Genomic DNA, 17,864 nt, shown 5'->3' on the forward strand with positions numbered 1-17,864 from the left:
ATGAGATTAACTAGCCAACAGCACATTTGGTTGTTTTCTGAGTTAGCTTGCCATTAGACCTTAAATTTCAATATGTTGTTTCAATAATTGCTGATCATTCTACTAATTTTATTGTCTCATATTGAGCAAGTTAATAGAGAGACATTTAGGTTTCTTGAAACACCAAAGTGATCGTTCCCTAAGCCTTAGACCCAAAAAAAAAAAAAAAAAATTCTCATTACACATGTTCCATGACTCTGACTCTATGATCCACTAATTCACATAGTGTTTAATATTCAAATTAATGTTATTTACTTTCTTATTCAACCTCTCAAAGTAAAATTAAAATTTTGAATGCACAAATTTGCAAATGATTCGGGATAAAGTAAATAACCATAGTCATGGAATATTAATAAGAGGGGCAAGATCACATACAAAAACATAATTTCTTGAAGACAATAAAAGAATTCTTTATGTAACCAAACAATTACTTAACGTTGAATGTCATTTTATATCATTTTTGATTGTATATTTAAATCATTTTGACAAACCAGATTAAAGTACCAATATTGCCATCAATTCGTTAATAATTAACGAGTAATAAAACAGAATTTGTGGAAAATGTCAATAGCTTGACTAGTAATCACAGTACCCACTTACCATAATAGAATGACCAATTTTTCATATAGTCCCACTTGCCACACAAATATTCCTCAATAGATGAAATAAATTTTATATATATATATGCTACCAACATTAACAAATAAGGGGAAAAAAGAAAGGAAATTTTTTATTAACACGTGCGATGCACGTGACCAGAGTCCCATGACGTCGGCTCTCTATCAGCAGGACCGGGCGGTGATAGGCAGCAGCTAACCACGGAGGATCTCCCACGTGCCAAGTCTCGTGTCGGCTACGGTCAAAAGACGGTGCCGAGTGGGGACACGTGTTAAGCCCATCCTATTCAAAATACCCGCTCATTATAGTCGTAGAGAATAAGATGGATTGGATTTAGCAAAGTTTGAAACATTGACCGGGCTATGTCGGGCTATGTGAGAGGGAGAGATAAAGAGGACCTGTGACTGAACCCTTTATTTGCCCCACAGTCATCGTTGACTTTTGCCATTCCACAACATGCACCTTGAGAGCTCAACTAGGACATATTGACACATATTTTCCTCCAAAAATTTCTATTTTGATTAGGGTTTTAGTCGCTTGATAACTCACGCTTAAATACAAATAGGAGTAGTTTTTGTTGTTTTGGGTTGTCAATATTTTTGAAAAATAAAATTCAGTTAAATTGCAAATATATCTTTAAATCAATCTTCTATTTTACGTATATCACGTCATCTGAAGTACTATAGTATGAAAATTTTTACACAATCTTTTTATCAAATAACCTTCTATCCAAACACATTATTATTTTTCGGTGGTATTTGGGGCTTGAATCAATTTACTAAATTCGCAAATGATGTTGTCACCGTTCAATTTTTTTTTTTTTTTTTTTTTTGAGTTTTGTCACCGTTCAAGTTGTAATGCTAGAACTATTTTTTGTTCAAATATAGACATTTACGTATCCTCTCAAAGGTTGAAGGGTAGGCTTAGGATTTTTAAGAGAACGGAGTTGACATTTATAGAGAAGTTGCTTTGGCATTTATTTTTGAGCCGTGGTATTACTGCAAGCCTTTAGCTGACTTTAGCCTCTTAATTTGTTTTGGTAAAATTTCACCCTAAATAAAACTTTCTCGGTTATACTACTACTATTATTAATCCTTAAAAGGATGAGTAACTGAAAAAGAAAAAAAAAGAAAAAGAAAAGCCCTTAATGGGACAAATAGTAACTTGATATTATAGTAAAATATCTTGATTTGCAGAAACCATTTAGAACAAAAGCCATAATTTAGGTTGCTTGAATATCAGTAGTGAGAACTCAACTAACCTGCCTAGTTAGTCAAATGACCTTTGTTAGGACTGAACTTGGATTAAACTAAAAGATGCCGCTTGTCTCCCTACTTGGAGAAATTAGCCAAATGCTTAAAAAGTCTCTCTTTTCAAGATATTAAGCTTAGTTCTGTCAGTTTAAGGTCATCAAGTGAAATTATGTCTTATTAATCTTTTGGTAATCTATATTGTTAGAACATTTCGAATGCCAAAAAAAATGGTAACTAACACATTTAGACAAAAATCAACCGCTCTAATTATTTTTTGTTGTACGTCAAACAGCACTTAATCTTTTTCAAAATTTTGTTTCCGGCCGGAGATTATCTCAAATTGACTCTAAACTTGTCTGAATGCAAGAAAACCTTTCCAGAGAATTGTGTCTCGATGATTACGTATAATAAGCTACTTTTGGCTCAAAAGTAGCTCCAAAAATTGAATTTTCATGCTGTAAATATGAAGAGGGAAATTAGAAGGAAAATGTGATGACAAGTACTTCTTGTAGTGACAAAGACGCCACCACCTAAAATACACTGATCTCAGCTTTTTTTTCAAACCTTCTTTACAAAGTGGGGTCGGCAGTTGTGTTTCAATCTCTCTCCAATGAAAGAAATTGTGAAAAAAAAAAAACTCATCAAATCTGCTTGTCAAAGCTTAAATAAAGACACATTACCAAAGCTCTTGTCAATCCTGTCCTTCTTCTTCTTCTTCTCTTCCTCTCTTCACTTACTTCTTCTTCATCATCTTTCACTTCAATCTTGATTTCTTGGCCATGTCTGAAGATTTCAGAGATCTTTACTACCATCAACCCTATCAAGATGACAGACATGGCAGCATAAACATGAGTGCTAATTTTCCTTTCCCTCATCACATGGCTTCATCCTCCTTGACTGATAATTCTTCAGTATTAAACAGTTCACACATGCTTGATCCCGCATACATGAGCTTCACTGACTGCTTGTTGCAAGGATCATCTGATCAGGGCACATTTGCCAGAGCTTTTGGCTTGTCGCCATCATCTTCTGAGGCATTTTCTCTAGTCAAAGATGAGCAAAAACCAGTTGTTATTGAGGTTGCAGGAGACCATCAAGCCTGTGCTAGTCATGAAACTCCAGTTACACCCAACTCTTCAATTTCCTCTTCTTCAACTGAGGCGGTCGGTGATGAAGATTCAAACAAGGGAAAGAAAGATAAGCAGTTGAAGGAAACACAGGAGGAAGATGCTCTTAGCCCCAAGAAAGAGTAAGTTCTGAATTCCTTATTTTACTTTTGGTTCTACTCTATACTATTTAGAACACGGGTATTTTTTTTCTATTTCCTTTTGCTATTTGTTCAACTATTCAAAAAGTGTTTTTAGCAACATACTTAGGTCATAATCAGCATTTGATTTTGTTGTTGAATAATCTTCATGTTAGATGTTCATTATCAGCCATTATAGTCAACATTTGCATGTTCCCATGGTCATTTCCTTTGCCCCAAGACAAAAAATCCTTTTATATATGGAATCATTTGTTTTCTTCTTTTCTTTTTTGATATGTATATGGAATTGTTAGTTTCGTATGGGTGCAAAATTGATTTCATATAACAACAGGAACAAGCCTAAGAAGAAAGGGGAGAAGAAGGAAAGACAGCCGCGTTTTGCTTTCATGACAAAAAGTGAGGTAGATCATCTAGAAGATGGATATAGATGGAGAAAATATGGACAGAAGGCTGTCAAGAATAGCCCTTATCCAAGGTACTTTCATTTGTTAAAATCTCCAGTAATTTGACAAATTCATTAACATGGCAATTATTTGAAAATCATATACTTCACTTTCTGTTTTCTTTAACAATATTCTCCTCAAAATCATGCTCTCTTAGGATTGGTCTTTGGTTTCCTGCTCTTCTTAGCAAAGACTTGGCGCAGTATTTGTTGCCTAACAAGACGGAAACACTTAGTCTTTGCTTGTGAAATTCCAACACGATGTTCACATTCATCTCCTTTACTAATCTATTGTATTTGTTGACTTCCTCAATTGTCTAAATGCACTATATTGCAAGTGTAAAATCTGCTTTAACAACAGGTGCTTGTCTATTCTTGTTCACATTGTCATTGTAGGAGTTACTATCGTTGCACGACACAAAAATGTCCGGTCAAGAAGCGCGTCGAAAGATCGTTTCAAGATCCAGCAATTGTGATCACAACATATGAAGGAACACACAATCACCATGTTCCAGCAACTCTAAGAGGAAATGTGGCCGGAATGTTGCCTCCTTCCATGCTAACACCGATGCCGTTAGGGGTACCAAATTTTCCACAAGAACTGATTGTTCAGATGCCTCAATTTTACAGCCAGGCTAGTGCCAATACTAGCTCTATGTATCAGCAAAATCTAACCCCACTTCAGCAGCTTCAGTTTCATGACTATGGGCTTCTTCAGGACATAGTTCCCTCTATGTTTTTTAAACAAGAGCCCTGAATGGTGAATCTAACCCCTCATTGATATCTTGTCTGTAGTTTATGGATGAAGGTCAATTTTTAATTTTCTTTTTTTTTTTATCCTTCTTTTTTTAACTTCATCGATTCGCCTAGTAACCGGGAGATTATGTGAGATATGAAAAGCCCAGGTGAAGCGTCCACCCATCAAATATCTTCACCATTAGTTTCAGATATTTTATGTACCTAGCTAGTGTTACTTTGCCTCTATGTAATGAATCAGTTTACTTGGTATTTAGATGCCGGCTTGTTTACATTCTTTTTTATGCTTATGTGACTTAATATATATGTTTGATGGAAACACTTGGTTTTGTTTGTTTTGAACAGATTTACTTGTATGTTTGTGTTTTTCTTCAGGCATGGATTTAAAAAAAAGAAAAGAAAATCACTCATAACACATCAGTAACATGCAATAAAACCACTGTCGAGATTGTTTAACTAAACAGCAATATTCTTTTCTTTTCTTATCTTTTCCCGTTTTCCCTTTTTCCCTAGTACTCAATGCAGGAACTGCACCACTCAAATTTAGCCCTTTACTCTATTTCGCATAATATGCATTTCTCTATTCAGGTTTTTACAGCGCTATTACCATTAGAAAGTGCTATTACCATTAGAACGTTTTATCGTACTATATATATATATACTAGAACAGTAAAATATATACGACTGACCTAACACAAAAGAAAAACAGAACAAATATATTATTTGTGTGTCCATTTCCTTATTTTTCTGTGTTAAGACAGAAACTTCATTGATCAGCTCATAGCCAGTTGGATTAGGTATTATCTTGTGGATTTCTTGTGTGAATGATGTATCTTCAAGGATCCCGCTATTGGACCATAAATACAGTATACTTTCTGCATCTCCCTTCGTCAAAGTAGGTTCTAATCGATGTCAATCCGATGTAGTAAGGTGATGCAAGGTCAAGAAATATTTTCAACATCGAACTGATGGTATATTAGAACCTTTTGGTGCAGGAAATATCAGACAAATATAGCACGAAAGACAAGCCAGCTGACTATTTCACGTTTAATGTAGTATGGGACTAAAGCAATGGATTCTGCTGCTGTTTAGATTATTTCTTTTGAAATAACTTTCAAGTTTTGTTCTATATAAATCTGAATGTACATTTAAAAAAAAAAAACTAAAAGCTTAAAATTTGAACCTGTGAGGCGCCAAGTGGCTAAACCAGACGACTAACAAAATATGTTATTGTAACCTTTCCAACAAGAAACCATACATTCAATAAGATGGATAACGTTTTCAGCTAATGCAGATTTTATGGTCTCAAAAGAAAATCCCAAAAAAACAAAGAAAGAAAAAAATTGTAAAAGCCTGAAATTTTACTTAAATATATATTGGCCCCAAATAAGACAATCATGGCTCTCATTTCTGAATCTCTGTATGGATTGACTAATTGCTTCTTCAAACCATAAGCTTGCGAGTACTTTTCGGCTTTCTTTGTTTCGTTCCTATTCTTGTTTGTATTGTTTTTCGGTCAAGGCATTTTTTTGAGGCCAATGTGAACGTCCCCCGGCTTCCAAAAACAAAAAGACAGAATAACCTGGATTCCAAACTCGAAATCATACAACCTCTATATCTATCACTTTCTAGTTATTCTTTTACATGTGCAATTCGTTGAGAAGAAACCATTTTAGTGTTCTTGGACCGTGCCGTATGTCAGTCTTCACTTGAAATCCTTGTTTGCTACATGAATTCTAATAAGGTGGCGCACCTCATTGATCATATGGTACTTAGAAATGTGCCTCTTGTCGGCAAATCTCTTGGATTTACTAAGTTTTTGCAGTTTGATATTTCGCATGTGTTTGGATAAGAGATTATTTGAAATAATTACCGTAATATGTTTTGTGATATGATTTATATGAATAAAAAGGTGTGTTGAAAATTGTGGTTGTAATGCAAACAAATAATTTTTTGCCAAATCATGATTATCCAAACACAATAATTATAAGTTTTTGCAGTTTGATATTGCTTCATAAATTTAAATATTAGTATACTCTTTGTTTATACTTTGGAGAGAATAGTGACTTTGTTCCAACCTCTGAAAATTGCTTTCCTGATGTTCGAAGACATTGGAGTCAACTTCACATATTTGAAAAAAAAAGAACTCACATATTCAAGACTGCAAGTTTAGTTCAGAAAACCTTAAGGAATAATTCCAGTTTGCACCCTAATATTTGCTGCGGCCACTTTATACCCCTAACATTTATTAGCACAGTAAATCACTTCAATTGCTTCTTTTCTTGTTGAAAGTACTAGATATAATGATGTGGCTTAACACATCTTTTGAGATTCTTAAGGATTCATACCCTTTTTCAGAATGAATTAAGAAAAATGTCATAGTATATAGGCGCATATTATTTGTTTATATTTTTAAATGGTAATGTATGAAATTACTGAAATTTGTGATGAATTGATAACTTAAAAGGTTTGAAGTCTTCAAAATAGAAGTGTGAAGTGCAATGTGACCGCAATTAATTACTTTTAAGGTGCAATGTTGTCCAAAATAAAAATTGAGTATGCAAAGTGGAATTCATTGAAATTATTGTTGGTGCAATGTGCAGTTAGTCCACATTAAAGTGATCTTTCCTTTCCAAAATAAAAGAAAATCAAATTTCTTTAATTGGGAAAATCAAATATGTGGAGACTTGAACTTAGTAATTTAATGATAGTAAGACGATGTATTCTCAAACCAATTACGTACACAAGTTAATTGGTCATCTTAAACTAGTACGGACTAAAGAATTGGGAAAAAGTGATTGGACCATCACAATCACAAATAATTATCAGTATATTTTTTGTCTTAGATAAATCACAGTATGTTGTTCTATGATGACGTAAGTAGTCATTCCAGTTATATTAATAAGATTTTTCAGTCATTACCAAATAGTTTTGAGATAAGAAGAAAGTCATGAAACCTAGATTGTTTATCATGTAATAGTATTTACGTGTTTGGGAGGGGATTCTGAATTCCTGTACGTTATAGCCGGACTAAATTGTCAGGCTGCATAATAAAATGTTTGATTTAGACAATTGGTTTACGAATTGTCTATCCTAAAGTGCACGAGCTGAAAGAAATGTTAAAAACATGTTTGTTCTTCCAGTAGATTAACATTTGGTGGGAGTTTTTTTGTTTGTTTACTAGATCTAAGATGTTTTTTTCAGATCTATATGTCAGATCTGAAGTTTTTTCGGTCATTTTGTCACATCTCAGCATTGATTTTGAGTTTGAACTAATTAAATAGTAGATCTGATAGTGTTGATTTGTACAGATATTCGTTGGGCTGCACATGATTTATCTGATCCGTTGGAATTTTACGGTGTAATTTTTGGTATTTTCTAGATCCGTCAAATTCAATGATTTTTCATATTAGTAGTATCTGTGACATGTTCATTGTGTTTTTCGTGATTAAAGCAAAGATAATATGCAATGAAATACTATATTTTATCAACAACAAAAAAAAAAGAAGTAGATCGCCTACAATAAGAAGGCAACATAGTTGTTTGTCGATCTAAGGAGATATTATAACTTTTAGCTAACAAAGAAACAAAATTTACACGGGGACTTTAATCAATGGTTGATAAAGATAATTTATAGAACACCAACAATTAATACCATTGACTAATAAAATAAAATAGCTAATGGACATTAGCTTATGAAATAAGGAAAAAAAATAACTTACAAATAAACCTCCATTAGGTCAAGTATGTATTTCTTTTTCCACTTTGTCCACACTAAAATAATGTAAGATTTAACTTTGTCCAAGCTATTTTAACTTTGCTATGATTATATAGATTTCATCACATACAAAATATTTCAATGCATATATTATGTTTTCCAACTCAAAAAGCAAAATTACATTAGCAGAAAAAATTTTAATGGTGCTTTATTTAAATAGTTAAATGCCTGTGTGTGGTAGCAGTGGTCAGGGAGTATGAAGGAAAGTTTCTAGTTGGCTTGTGGAAGAGATTTGATGGTTTACAACCTCCAGAAGTAGTTGAGATTATGGAGGCCACAAAATCAGTTGGACTGTGTGTAAGAAGGTTGAAGCAGATGCATTTTTGAAAGTGACTCTTTAAATACTACCAGGATGCTAAATGAGAAGAATGAAGATCTTTGTGATTTGGGTCCTCTGACAGATGATATCCAGTTTGCAAAGAATCAGTTCCATTCTTTGCACTTTGATTATGTACCAATATCTTGCAATAACATGGCACATAAGTTGGCTAGATATCCTAAGTTTGTTGATGACTTGGAGATATGGTGGAGAAATTCACCTTCTATTGTTTCCTTATTTATACTTTCTGAATTTTTGGATTAATGAAATACTGGCGGAGCCAGAAAAAATTCTCAGTGGGGGTAAAAGCAACACTAAAATTTTTTAACTACTCTTTTTCTAAATTTTTAAGCAAAAAAAATATTCACCAACAAGTTGAAATGAAAAGTCTTTTTTTAGGTCACTTCAAATGGAATTTTGTGACTCACATATGCTTTTAGAATATTAGTTCATGAATCAATTTAGAACACCACGTAATTCTTTCACTTCCTTTATAAGAAAGTTTCGAGAACACACTTGAAATTATATCAAAATTCTATAAATACTATAGCAATTTAAGGGGGATAGTGGGGGGCGGTGCACCCACCTTAAATCCGCAACGGGAATGAAATATCTTGTAATGTTTTATCAAAAAAAAAAATTACATGAGCAAAATAATCCTTGAAAACTTAGATAAGAAAGAGGGTTACTTATATTTACCTCCCTTGAGGGTCTGACCAAATTACAAGTCAGACCCTCAGATTCAGCTAAACTACGAAATAGTTCTCAAATCTCAAAACATCATAACAAGTACACCCTTACCGTTAGTCACTTAATGTTGACCTAATAACGTTGAATGATATTAGCTGACGATTATAATGAAAGGCCTGAATTACCCACAAAAAAACCAAACCTCTTCTTCTTCCTTCTTTCCCTAGCTAACACCAATATAGGACCACATCTAGCCATGGTATCATCCTCCATCACGAAATCTAGCGAAGGGACATGCAATTGCTGCATTCATCACCATAATTCTTGGTCTTTGTTCATCTAATATTTTGTTTCCTTGTATGATAGATGACAAACCTCAATATCAAAAACAAAAAGGTGCCCAAGTTCAATGCTCAAATAAATAAATAAATTCCAAAAAAAAAAAAATAAATAAATTCAACTACAAATACCCATTTGGCAAATTAAGGTAGATTTGCATATTGATAACACCAAATTCAAATTCATAGAACCCAATAATTTCAAATATCATTTCATGGTTTTGAAATCCCGAAAGCAAATTCGATTCAGTCTAATCCATTTTCCCGCATACTGCATGTGTGTGAAAGGAAAAAAATAAAAAATTGGAATACGCCAAAGGAACTAGCAAGAGAGATGTCTTATGTGGGTCTTAGAATTGTGATATTCTTTTTATTTCCCAACAAAATCAAAAATAGGAAAAATTGCATAAATCTTCCTTCACATATTGCAGATGTTAAAATTCAGTCCTTCCGAATGAAAAAACGAGCGATTTTAATTCGACACACATAAACAGTGATTCATATTGTAGTCCTTCGATGTCTTTTCCAGCCAATTCTATCTGCAATTAGCTATGGACCTAATACGTGCGCCAATTTTTACGAGTAAATTTGGCAAATCAATTATTTTGTTGACTTCAAATATAGAGGACCTATTTCATCCCTATTCTCCAAATTCGGACAACACACTTGAAAACTCTATCTTTCCAAACCCTAAACGAAATCCCACCAGCAGAGTGAAGGGCTGCTTTCACTAGCAAAATCCCAACCCTGTTGAAGACGTTTACCTGCCTGCCTTCCTGCCGACACCCTCTCCAATGCCATTGGTGTTGCTTATAAATTGCTGGGACTAGCTAACATTCACTATCATGTTTGCCACTCAATATAGTGCTGTGGTCCAGTTGAGTCAGAACACCCACTACACACAGTAGGAGATATTGCATGAATGGCAGACAAGTTGAATTCAGCAAAACTACCGACAAGCCCATAAGATGCAGAGGTCTATCTCAAACAGATAACCAGTACTACTATTTTCTGGGCATATTAACTGTGTATGCATGGTGCATTATCAAGTTCTGAATGGTGAAATATAATAGTACTACATATTACAAGTAAAACATACGTGAATTGATAGTCATGTCGGGGGAGTAGCGGTGGTGGTGGTGCAACTGCAGTGGCAAGGGAAGAAGGAAAACGGCTGGTGATAAGAGTAAATGAAAGTGGCATCTCCTAAATCTTAGGAAGTCCGCATTAAAATCATATGCACCTCTCTTTGTTTCAGCGACATTACCTTCTGGAAATTATAGGCATAGTCCTCTACTCTTGTCGACGTCTTTCTGGCTAGCTTCTCCTTTTCTTTTTGGGTAAAATACATAAAACCCCCTGTGGTTTACCTATTGTACATAAAACTTCCTCATTATTTAAAAACCCACACATAACCTCCCTATACTTTGGACTTCTTTGGAACTTGGATAGAAAGCATCCAAACTAACGGAGTTTGTGATACACGCGTGTATTAAGTGAGTTTCAAGTGACATTGTCAAGGACAATTTAGTATTTTGCAGTTTTTTGTCATTTCCTTTTTTTGGTTTATTTTCCTTCTCCATTTCTTCCCTGCTCACTACCAAACTGGTCAATAACACCAAAATGGTCAACGACACCGGTGAATACCAATCATCATCAGTACCACCACCGATCACCAGTAGCTCCACCATCGCCACGAATCACCAGCAACTCTATCACCAATCATCACTAATTTCAACGCTCAATGATCCCAAAATAACACCAAAAAATTTCCAATTAGATAGAGCGCAAAATAACAACAAAAATTCTCAATCTAATAGTCTCAAAATATTAACGAAAAATTGTCAATCAATGATCCCAACCTAACACCAAAAGCCTTCAACATATCAATCACATAGTGGCTATGCTATCAACTTCAAACTAATCCCAAATTCAATAGAAACATGAATAGCAAAATTAGATCTGACGATGGCCATTTGTCGGTGGTGTCAGTTGAAGGACGGATGGAAGGAAAGGAAAATGGAAGCAAAAAAAGAAAAATCAACTGGCGTGCAAGGAGGAGAAATCGAGGTCCACTGCCTTCATGTAATTGGAGAGTGAAGACCCTCTTGGCTTGCTTGGAATACTGAGAGATAGAGCCTCCTAATCAACTGCGATGGGGCCGAGACCTTTGAACGATTGGTGATGAAGATAAAGACAAAAGAGCCGGTTTTGTTGCCTAAGAAACTAATGATTCAGAGGAGAAAGAGACTAAGCAATCCAAGTCTCCAAAAAAAGTTGCTGCTTAGATTTGGGTTCTTAATTTTACAGAAGAACACATGAAAAAGTCATGAGTCTAGATCGGCGGTGATAGAGATGCTATTGAAAATGAAGATGGCGAGATGGTGACAGCGAGATGATGGCAGCAATGAAAGGGCGGTGTTGGCTGGATTGATGGGGCAAGAAAAAGAAAGGAAAATCAAAGGGGAAAGGGAAAATAGAAAAATGTTCTGAAAAAAAAGAAGAAATAAAAGCCCAGAACGCTCTGACATTTTCTTGAAGAAGATGATACTTCTTATAAAATTTCAAATGAGCCCCTTAGTTCTACCTTTGTTTCAAATGAAGGAAGAAAGTTTTTAAAACTTTAATTGAGCCCTAAGTTAACCTTTGATTTAGTTTGGAAATAGGGTTAATATAGGAAATTTACATCTTTCCGTCAATTTGGATGATTTCTGTCCATTATCCAAAGAAGTCCAAAGTATAGGGAGGTTATGTGTGGGTTTTTAAATAATGAGGAAGTTTTATGTACAATAGGTAAATCACAGGGGGGTTTTATGTATTTTATCCTTTCTTTTTTGTTTGTTTTCTTGTTTAGAAAAGTTAAAATAATTAGAGAAGGGAGTTTGATTCCCTAATTACATTTTCTGTCTTGCAGATTTCTCTGATAGATCATATCCAGTTTGCAAAGAACCAGTTCCATTCTTTGCACTTTGATTAAGTACCAATATCTTGCAATAACAATTATAACATGGCACATAAGTTGGCTAGATATACTAAGTTTGTTCATAACATAGATATACGGTGGAGAAAGTCATCTTCTATTGTTTCCTCAGTTATACTTTCTAGATTTTTGGTTGAATGAAATATCTCATAACGTTTTATCAAAAAAAAAAAAAAATTACGTGAGCAAAATAATCCTTGAAAACTTAGATAAGAATGAGGGTTAATTATATTTACCTCCCTTGAGGGTTTGGCCAAATCATGAGTTAGGCCCTCAGATTCAGCCAAACTACAAAAAGTCCTCAAATCTCAAAACATCATAACAAATACACCCTTACTGTTAGTCACCTAAAGTTGAATGATATCAGCCAATGATTATAATGAAAGGCCTAAATTATTCACAAAAAACCAAACCTCTTCTTCTTCTTTCTTTCCCTAGCTAACAACTAATATTAGACCACATCTAGCCATGGTATCATCCTCCATCACGAGTTCCAGCGAAGAGACGTGCAATTGCTGCATTCATCACCATAATTCTTGGTCTTTGTTCATCTAATTTATTAATTTGATTTTGATTTTTTACTATTTACCATTAGTTTTAACTAAAAAACTAACGGCGACACATTAATTCAAATTATGAGGAGGTTATGTAGATTTTTAAATCATAGGAGCATTATGTGGTAAAATATAAACCACGGAAGGGTAAAAGATAATTTACTCTTTTTTCACTCTCCCCCTAGTAGGTGGTAGTCTTTTTAAATTTCTCCATTGAGTTACTGTTCTTGAATTTCCAAGGTACTATTTCCTTTTGTCTTTTATTTATCATTTTAACTCTTTTTCTATAACTCTCCTTTTTTTTCCTAGAATTGTGATATTCTTTTTATTTCCCAACAAAACAAAAGATAAATAAAATTCTTTCAATATCTTGTCCATTAAGATAAGAGGGTACTTTCGTCATTGTGTCAACAGTGTCAGGTGGCTTTGGATGGAGTAATAGACAAGGGAGTTAGATGTAATTTGGCCAAACTTGAGGGTGTAATCTCATAATTTAGTTGAACCTCAAAGGAGGTAAATGTAATTAAACCCAAGAAAAATGAAATACTACAAAATAATTAGTTTTTTTGGGGCAGAATCCTTTATTTGGGATGCAGAACAAAATCAGTATACGCCCAATCACTCTCGGAGGCCGAACCCAACAATTACCTGACTTTGATCCTTTATTTGGGATTCAGAACAAAATCAGTTTAAGCCCAAACACTCTAGGAGGCCGAACCCAACAATTCCTAGACTTTGATCTAATCACCTGTACTCAATAGGCCCATTGCCATCCCTTCACATTCTCGAGATCTACTTTGCACAGTTTTTCTTTAACTAAGAAAACTTACACTGGAGTCAGTCGATTGTAACTCCATCTCTGTCGGATTTTGGTCGCAAGAAAAATAAATTTGATTCGGTTATGGATTTAGTCCCAAGATGGAAAAGTAGGCAAAGTATAACTGTTGTTTATATGATTGTAACCTTTCTGTTTGGTCTTACCTTTGCTCTTTTTTCCTCCCTATGAATCCCGCGGAGGCTCCGTATAAATTAAGTGTTTTTGGGAGTATTTTCTAAAAATTTTATTATAGCGATGTATGTAAAAAATTTTACTGTAGAAGGTTTAGCTATTTTTTAGAGGTGTTTTTGAAAATATATTTTGAAATATTTTTAGGATTTAAAATTTTAATGAGGTATTTTTAAAATCTTAAAAAACTTCATCACCACCCATCACCACCACCAACCACCACCACCCTTTACTGTAGATGGTTAGCTGTGTTTTTAGAGTGTTTTTAAAGACATATTTTGAAGTAGTTTTAAATTTTAAAATTTTAGTAAGGTATTTTTAAAAATTTAAATAACTTCACCACCACCAACCTTTCACTTTCCTCCTTTCTCCTCACTCCTCTCTCCCCTTTTTTGTTCTCTCCTCTTCTCTCTTTCCTCCTCCCTTCTCTCCTCTCTTTTCCTCTCCTACAACTCCTCTCTCCCCTTTTGATTGCGGGTTAGTATTGAAAACTAGTTGACAGCCATTGAGCAGCAAGCGACCAGATTTGATCGCAGGTTGCAACCAAAAAGAGGGGGAGGGGGAGGGGGAGGGGGAGGGGAGAAGGGAGGAGGGGTGGGGAAGGGAGCAAGAGGAGGGAAGAAGAAAGGGAGGGGAGAAGGGAGAGGAAAAAGAAGGAGAAAGGAGGGGGAGCAAGAGAAAGAGGGAGAAGAGAGAAGGGGGGAGGAGACAGTAGTGACAGTGGTGGGTAGAGGTGGTGGCGGGAAATGATATGCGGTGGTAGTGGGTGGTAGTGATGATGGGTGATGGGTGAAAGAAGAAGGGCTGGGGGGGAAGGGTGTTAATTTTTTTTAATTAGGTATATTTGAAAAACTTGAAGTGTTTTTGAAATTGCTAGCATTGTCTGTCAAAAACTAATTTGTGAAAAATAGTCCAATCCAACGGTCGAGTTAATGAAAGCCTGTATGTTTAGAGTCATTTGACAAATGTTGCAACTTATATTTCTTGCTTTTGTTAAAGGGACGATAGTTTCTCATGTGTACATTTCTATTATAATATTTACCAATTGATATCTTTAAGAAACTTTTTAATAAGCGAAGGTAAGTATCATTTTTCTAATACCTTTCTTGTTAGATAGAATTTGGTCATTTTCTAATACACTATGTGTTAGTTCTACTCATTCTTGGACTAATTTCAACTTCAACAAACAAATAATACCAAAATTTGAATACTTTGTCATAAAATTTAAAATATTTTAAACCATATGTAGTTTTTGGTTTTTGTGCATAGCACCAGACAAAAAGCTAGGGTGGTTGGGTGGGAGGGGTGTGTACACACAAACACACAAAGGTTAAATTTTTTTCCATTTTCTTGTTGTATTTGTTAGTCGATTTTGCTAATTTACTAAATTGCTGCTGTTTGTATAATTTGGAATATTGTTGTTTCCATGGAGAATTAGAACTTCAGTTATAAGTTTAAGTTGGTCAAAAGGTGTCATTTAGTCAATTTTTATATTGATTATTGTGGATATAATTATTTTTAGTTTTGGATGTCCATAGTTTTATTTGGTACTTCTATTTAATTACATTATTATAGGGTAAAATATAGTAGGGCATGTTTGGAATTAAGTAAAATATGAAAGCAAATACTCCCTCCGTCCCATTGTTAATGTCATGTTTCACCTTTTTCATTGTCCCAAAATTAGAGTCATGCGAAAATTTTTCCCTTCCAGGGTTCCATTCTTACCCTTGTTGTGCACATGTAAAAAAGTCCCAAGAAATTTAATAGGACCCACCATTTATTCCCATTTAGAGAAGTTCGAAAAGTGTGCAGGACAACTCCCAGTTTATAAGGTCACTATTGATGTGTGTCCTTTACGTATGAAAAGATGCATTTGATTGAGGTGGGACCCACAGAATTATGACTCTTTGAAAAACACAAACTTCAGTTGACTAATGTACTTCCAGCAGGGTAAATTTGGAAGTAAAGCATCGGTTAACAATCATAGTTCACTGTACATAAAAAGTTGCAGTCCCAAGAAATGTCTTTAAATTTGGGACGGAGGGAGTAACACTCACTAAGGTATGATACTATATCTAATCTAAATGTTATTTTTGTTATGATTAGTCAATTGCATTAATTAAGAGAGTGAACATTGTGTGACATGTTTGGAAAGTCATTAAATTTAGAGAGCTAAATATGAAAAAGAGATGCATGATATTGGGACCAATTTAAACATAAGACATGAATCAATTTCTTAAAAAAATTCAAAATTCTAAGAAAAAGAATAGAGACTTGGAAGCCCCCCCCTGCACACACAGACACAGATATATATATATATATATATTTTTTGAAAATTACTATTTAGATTTCACCTCTTCGAGAGCTCCCAACATCCCATCCTCATTTTCAGAATTTTGATTTATTTTAATTCTATAAAATACATTAAATGGTTCCATTACGTACTATGTACGTTTATCAATTAGAACTATTTTCTAAAACCAAACACATTAAAAAAAACCTAACATGCTAGCACAAGTTCAAATACCTATCGAATTTATATATGACTATAATTGAAAAGGATATGTGTTATAGTATTGAAAAAAAGAAATAACAAAATTTTAAATCCTTCAATTTTGGCAACAACTAGATTAAAACAACTTAGCAAATTTCCAAAATTATAAAGTAGTATCAATTTCGAGAAGGAAACACCATTTATATTCCAATCCTTTTTTTGGGTAAACCTAACATAAATAAGTAAACACGATTCAACATAAAGTACAACATGAAAACCTACAAAATTTATAAACTTCAATTAAAAAAGTAACAATAGTAGTTCAATTTATTCAAGTTGAAAGAATTTAACAAATTAAAAAAAAAACAAATTTTAAAAGGAAACAACAATTCATCGGTCTTTAAAAAAGGCCACATGAGATAAAGTATGTAGATTCTACCCAAGATATAACATAAAATGTGGTTATCCAAAAATTCAAAATAAGAATCATAATATAAAGAGAATAGTATGAAACCTTTATTCTTACTTATATATTAGTACTTATCAAGCAAACTTCTTTCTTTTTCTCAAGAAACTATCTCTAACACAAATAAATGCAAGCATGTTCCTCCTAATTTTTAAATATATTTTAGGTATATGTCTTTCAATGAAAAATGAGAAAATTAACATACACATACTTGACTTTTGTCTTTAGATTATCATGCAATCTATACTATGAGAAAAAAAATTATAGAATAAGATCAAAGAAATGGTTACATGAGGTTAAGTATAATTTATGAGTTCTTTCCAAGCATCATACCTTTTTAGTGACTAAATTCCAAAATTTTTGTTCAATATTTTCTTTATAATAGTAGGTATACTATAAGAAGAGCCTAAAAAAGCCAAAATGGATTTTGAGTAGTACTGGCATTAACTACTTTTTTACGATCTTATTTTCTTTTTTTCTTTATATACATATATGCAATAGAGTAATGTACCTTTTTGAATGTAAACATTAGAGATTGTTAGTTTTACGTTTGATTTTTTTGGACGCAATATTAACTTGCAATTGAAATATCAATTCTATTTCTTTCATTTTTTGTTTCATATTATGATAGTTAAAGTTAAGCATGTATTGAAAATGCAAAAACAAATTCATGGTCATAGGATCTTTTTCCGATTCAAAATTTACCTTTTGAATTTTAAGGTTGAGGATGGAGTAAATTTATTCCTCCAACAATTTATCACCATTAAATTTAAATTTAATATATGTTTTTGTTTTTTGCATTACTATTTTATCAATTAAATTTTTTTATAACAATATGAGAATATCAACATGTTTACTTATAAT

General features: G+C 33.6%; 1 protein-coding gene across 1 annotated transcript; it reads left to right on the top strand.

Annotated features, from left to right (window-relative positions):
• The first annotated feature begins 2,468 nt into the window (after positions 1–2,468).
• Positions 2,469–4,694, top strand: LOC113709456 (WRKY transcription factor 28). Its single transcript, XM_027232227.2, has 3 exons — positions 2,469–3,159; positions 3,509–3,652; positions 4,016–4,694. Exons 1-3 carry the CDS (start codon positions 2,690–2,692, stop codon positions 4,374–4,376), a joined length of 975 nt encoding a protein of 324 aa, XP_027088028.1. The 5' UTR covers positions 2,469–2,689; the 3' UTR covers positions 4,377–4,694.
• The last annotated feature ends 13,170 nt before the right edge of the window (positions 4,695–17,864 follow it).

This window comes from Coffea arabica, chromosome 9e, assembly GCF_036785885.1.
Source record: "Coffea arabica cultivar ET-39 chromosome 9e, Coffea Arabica ET-39 HiFi, whole genome shotgun sequence".
Lineage (NCBI taxonomy): Eukaryota > Viridiplantae > Streptophyta > Magnoliopsida > Gentianales > Rubiaceae > Coffea > Coffea arabica.

Bases quoted from the DNA above. Each gene is read 5' to 3' on its own strand.
- LOC113709456 (XM_027232227.2), top strand. From the start codon at position 2,690: ATGTCTGAAGATTTCAGAGATCTTTACTACCATCAACCCTATCAAGAT. The intron at 3,160-3,508 runs GTAAGTTCTGAA...ATATAACAACAG, and splicing joins GCTCTTAGCCCCAAGAAAGA to GAACAAGCCTAAGAAGAAAG. The intron at 3,653-4,015 runs GTACTTTCATTT...TTGTCATTGTAG, and splicing joins AAGAATAGCCCTTATCCAAG to GAGTTACTATCGTTGCACGA.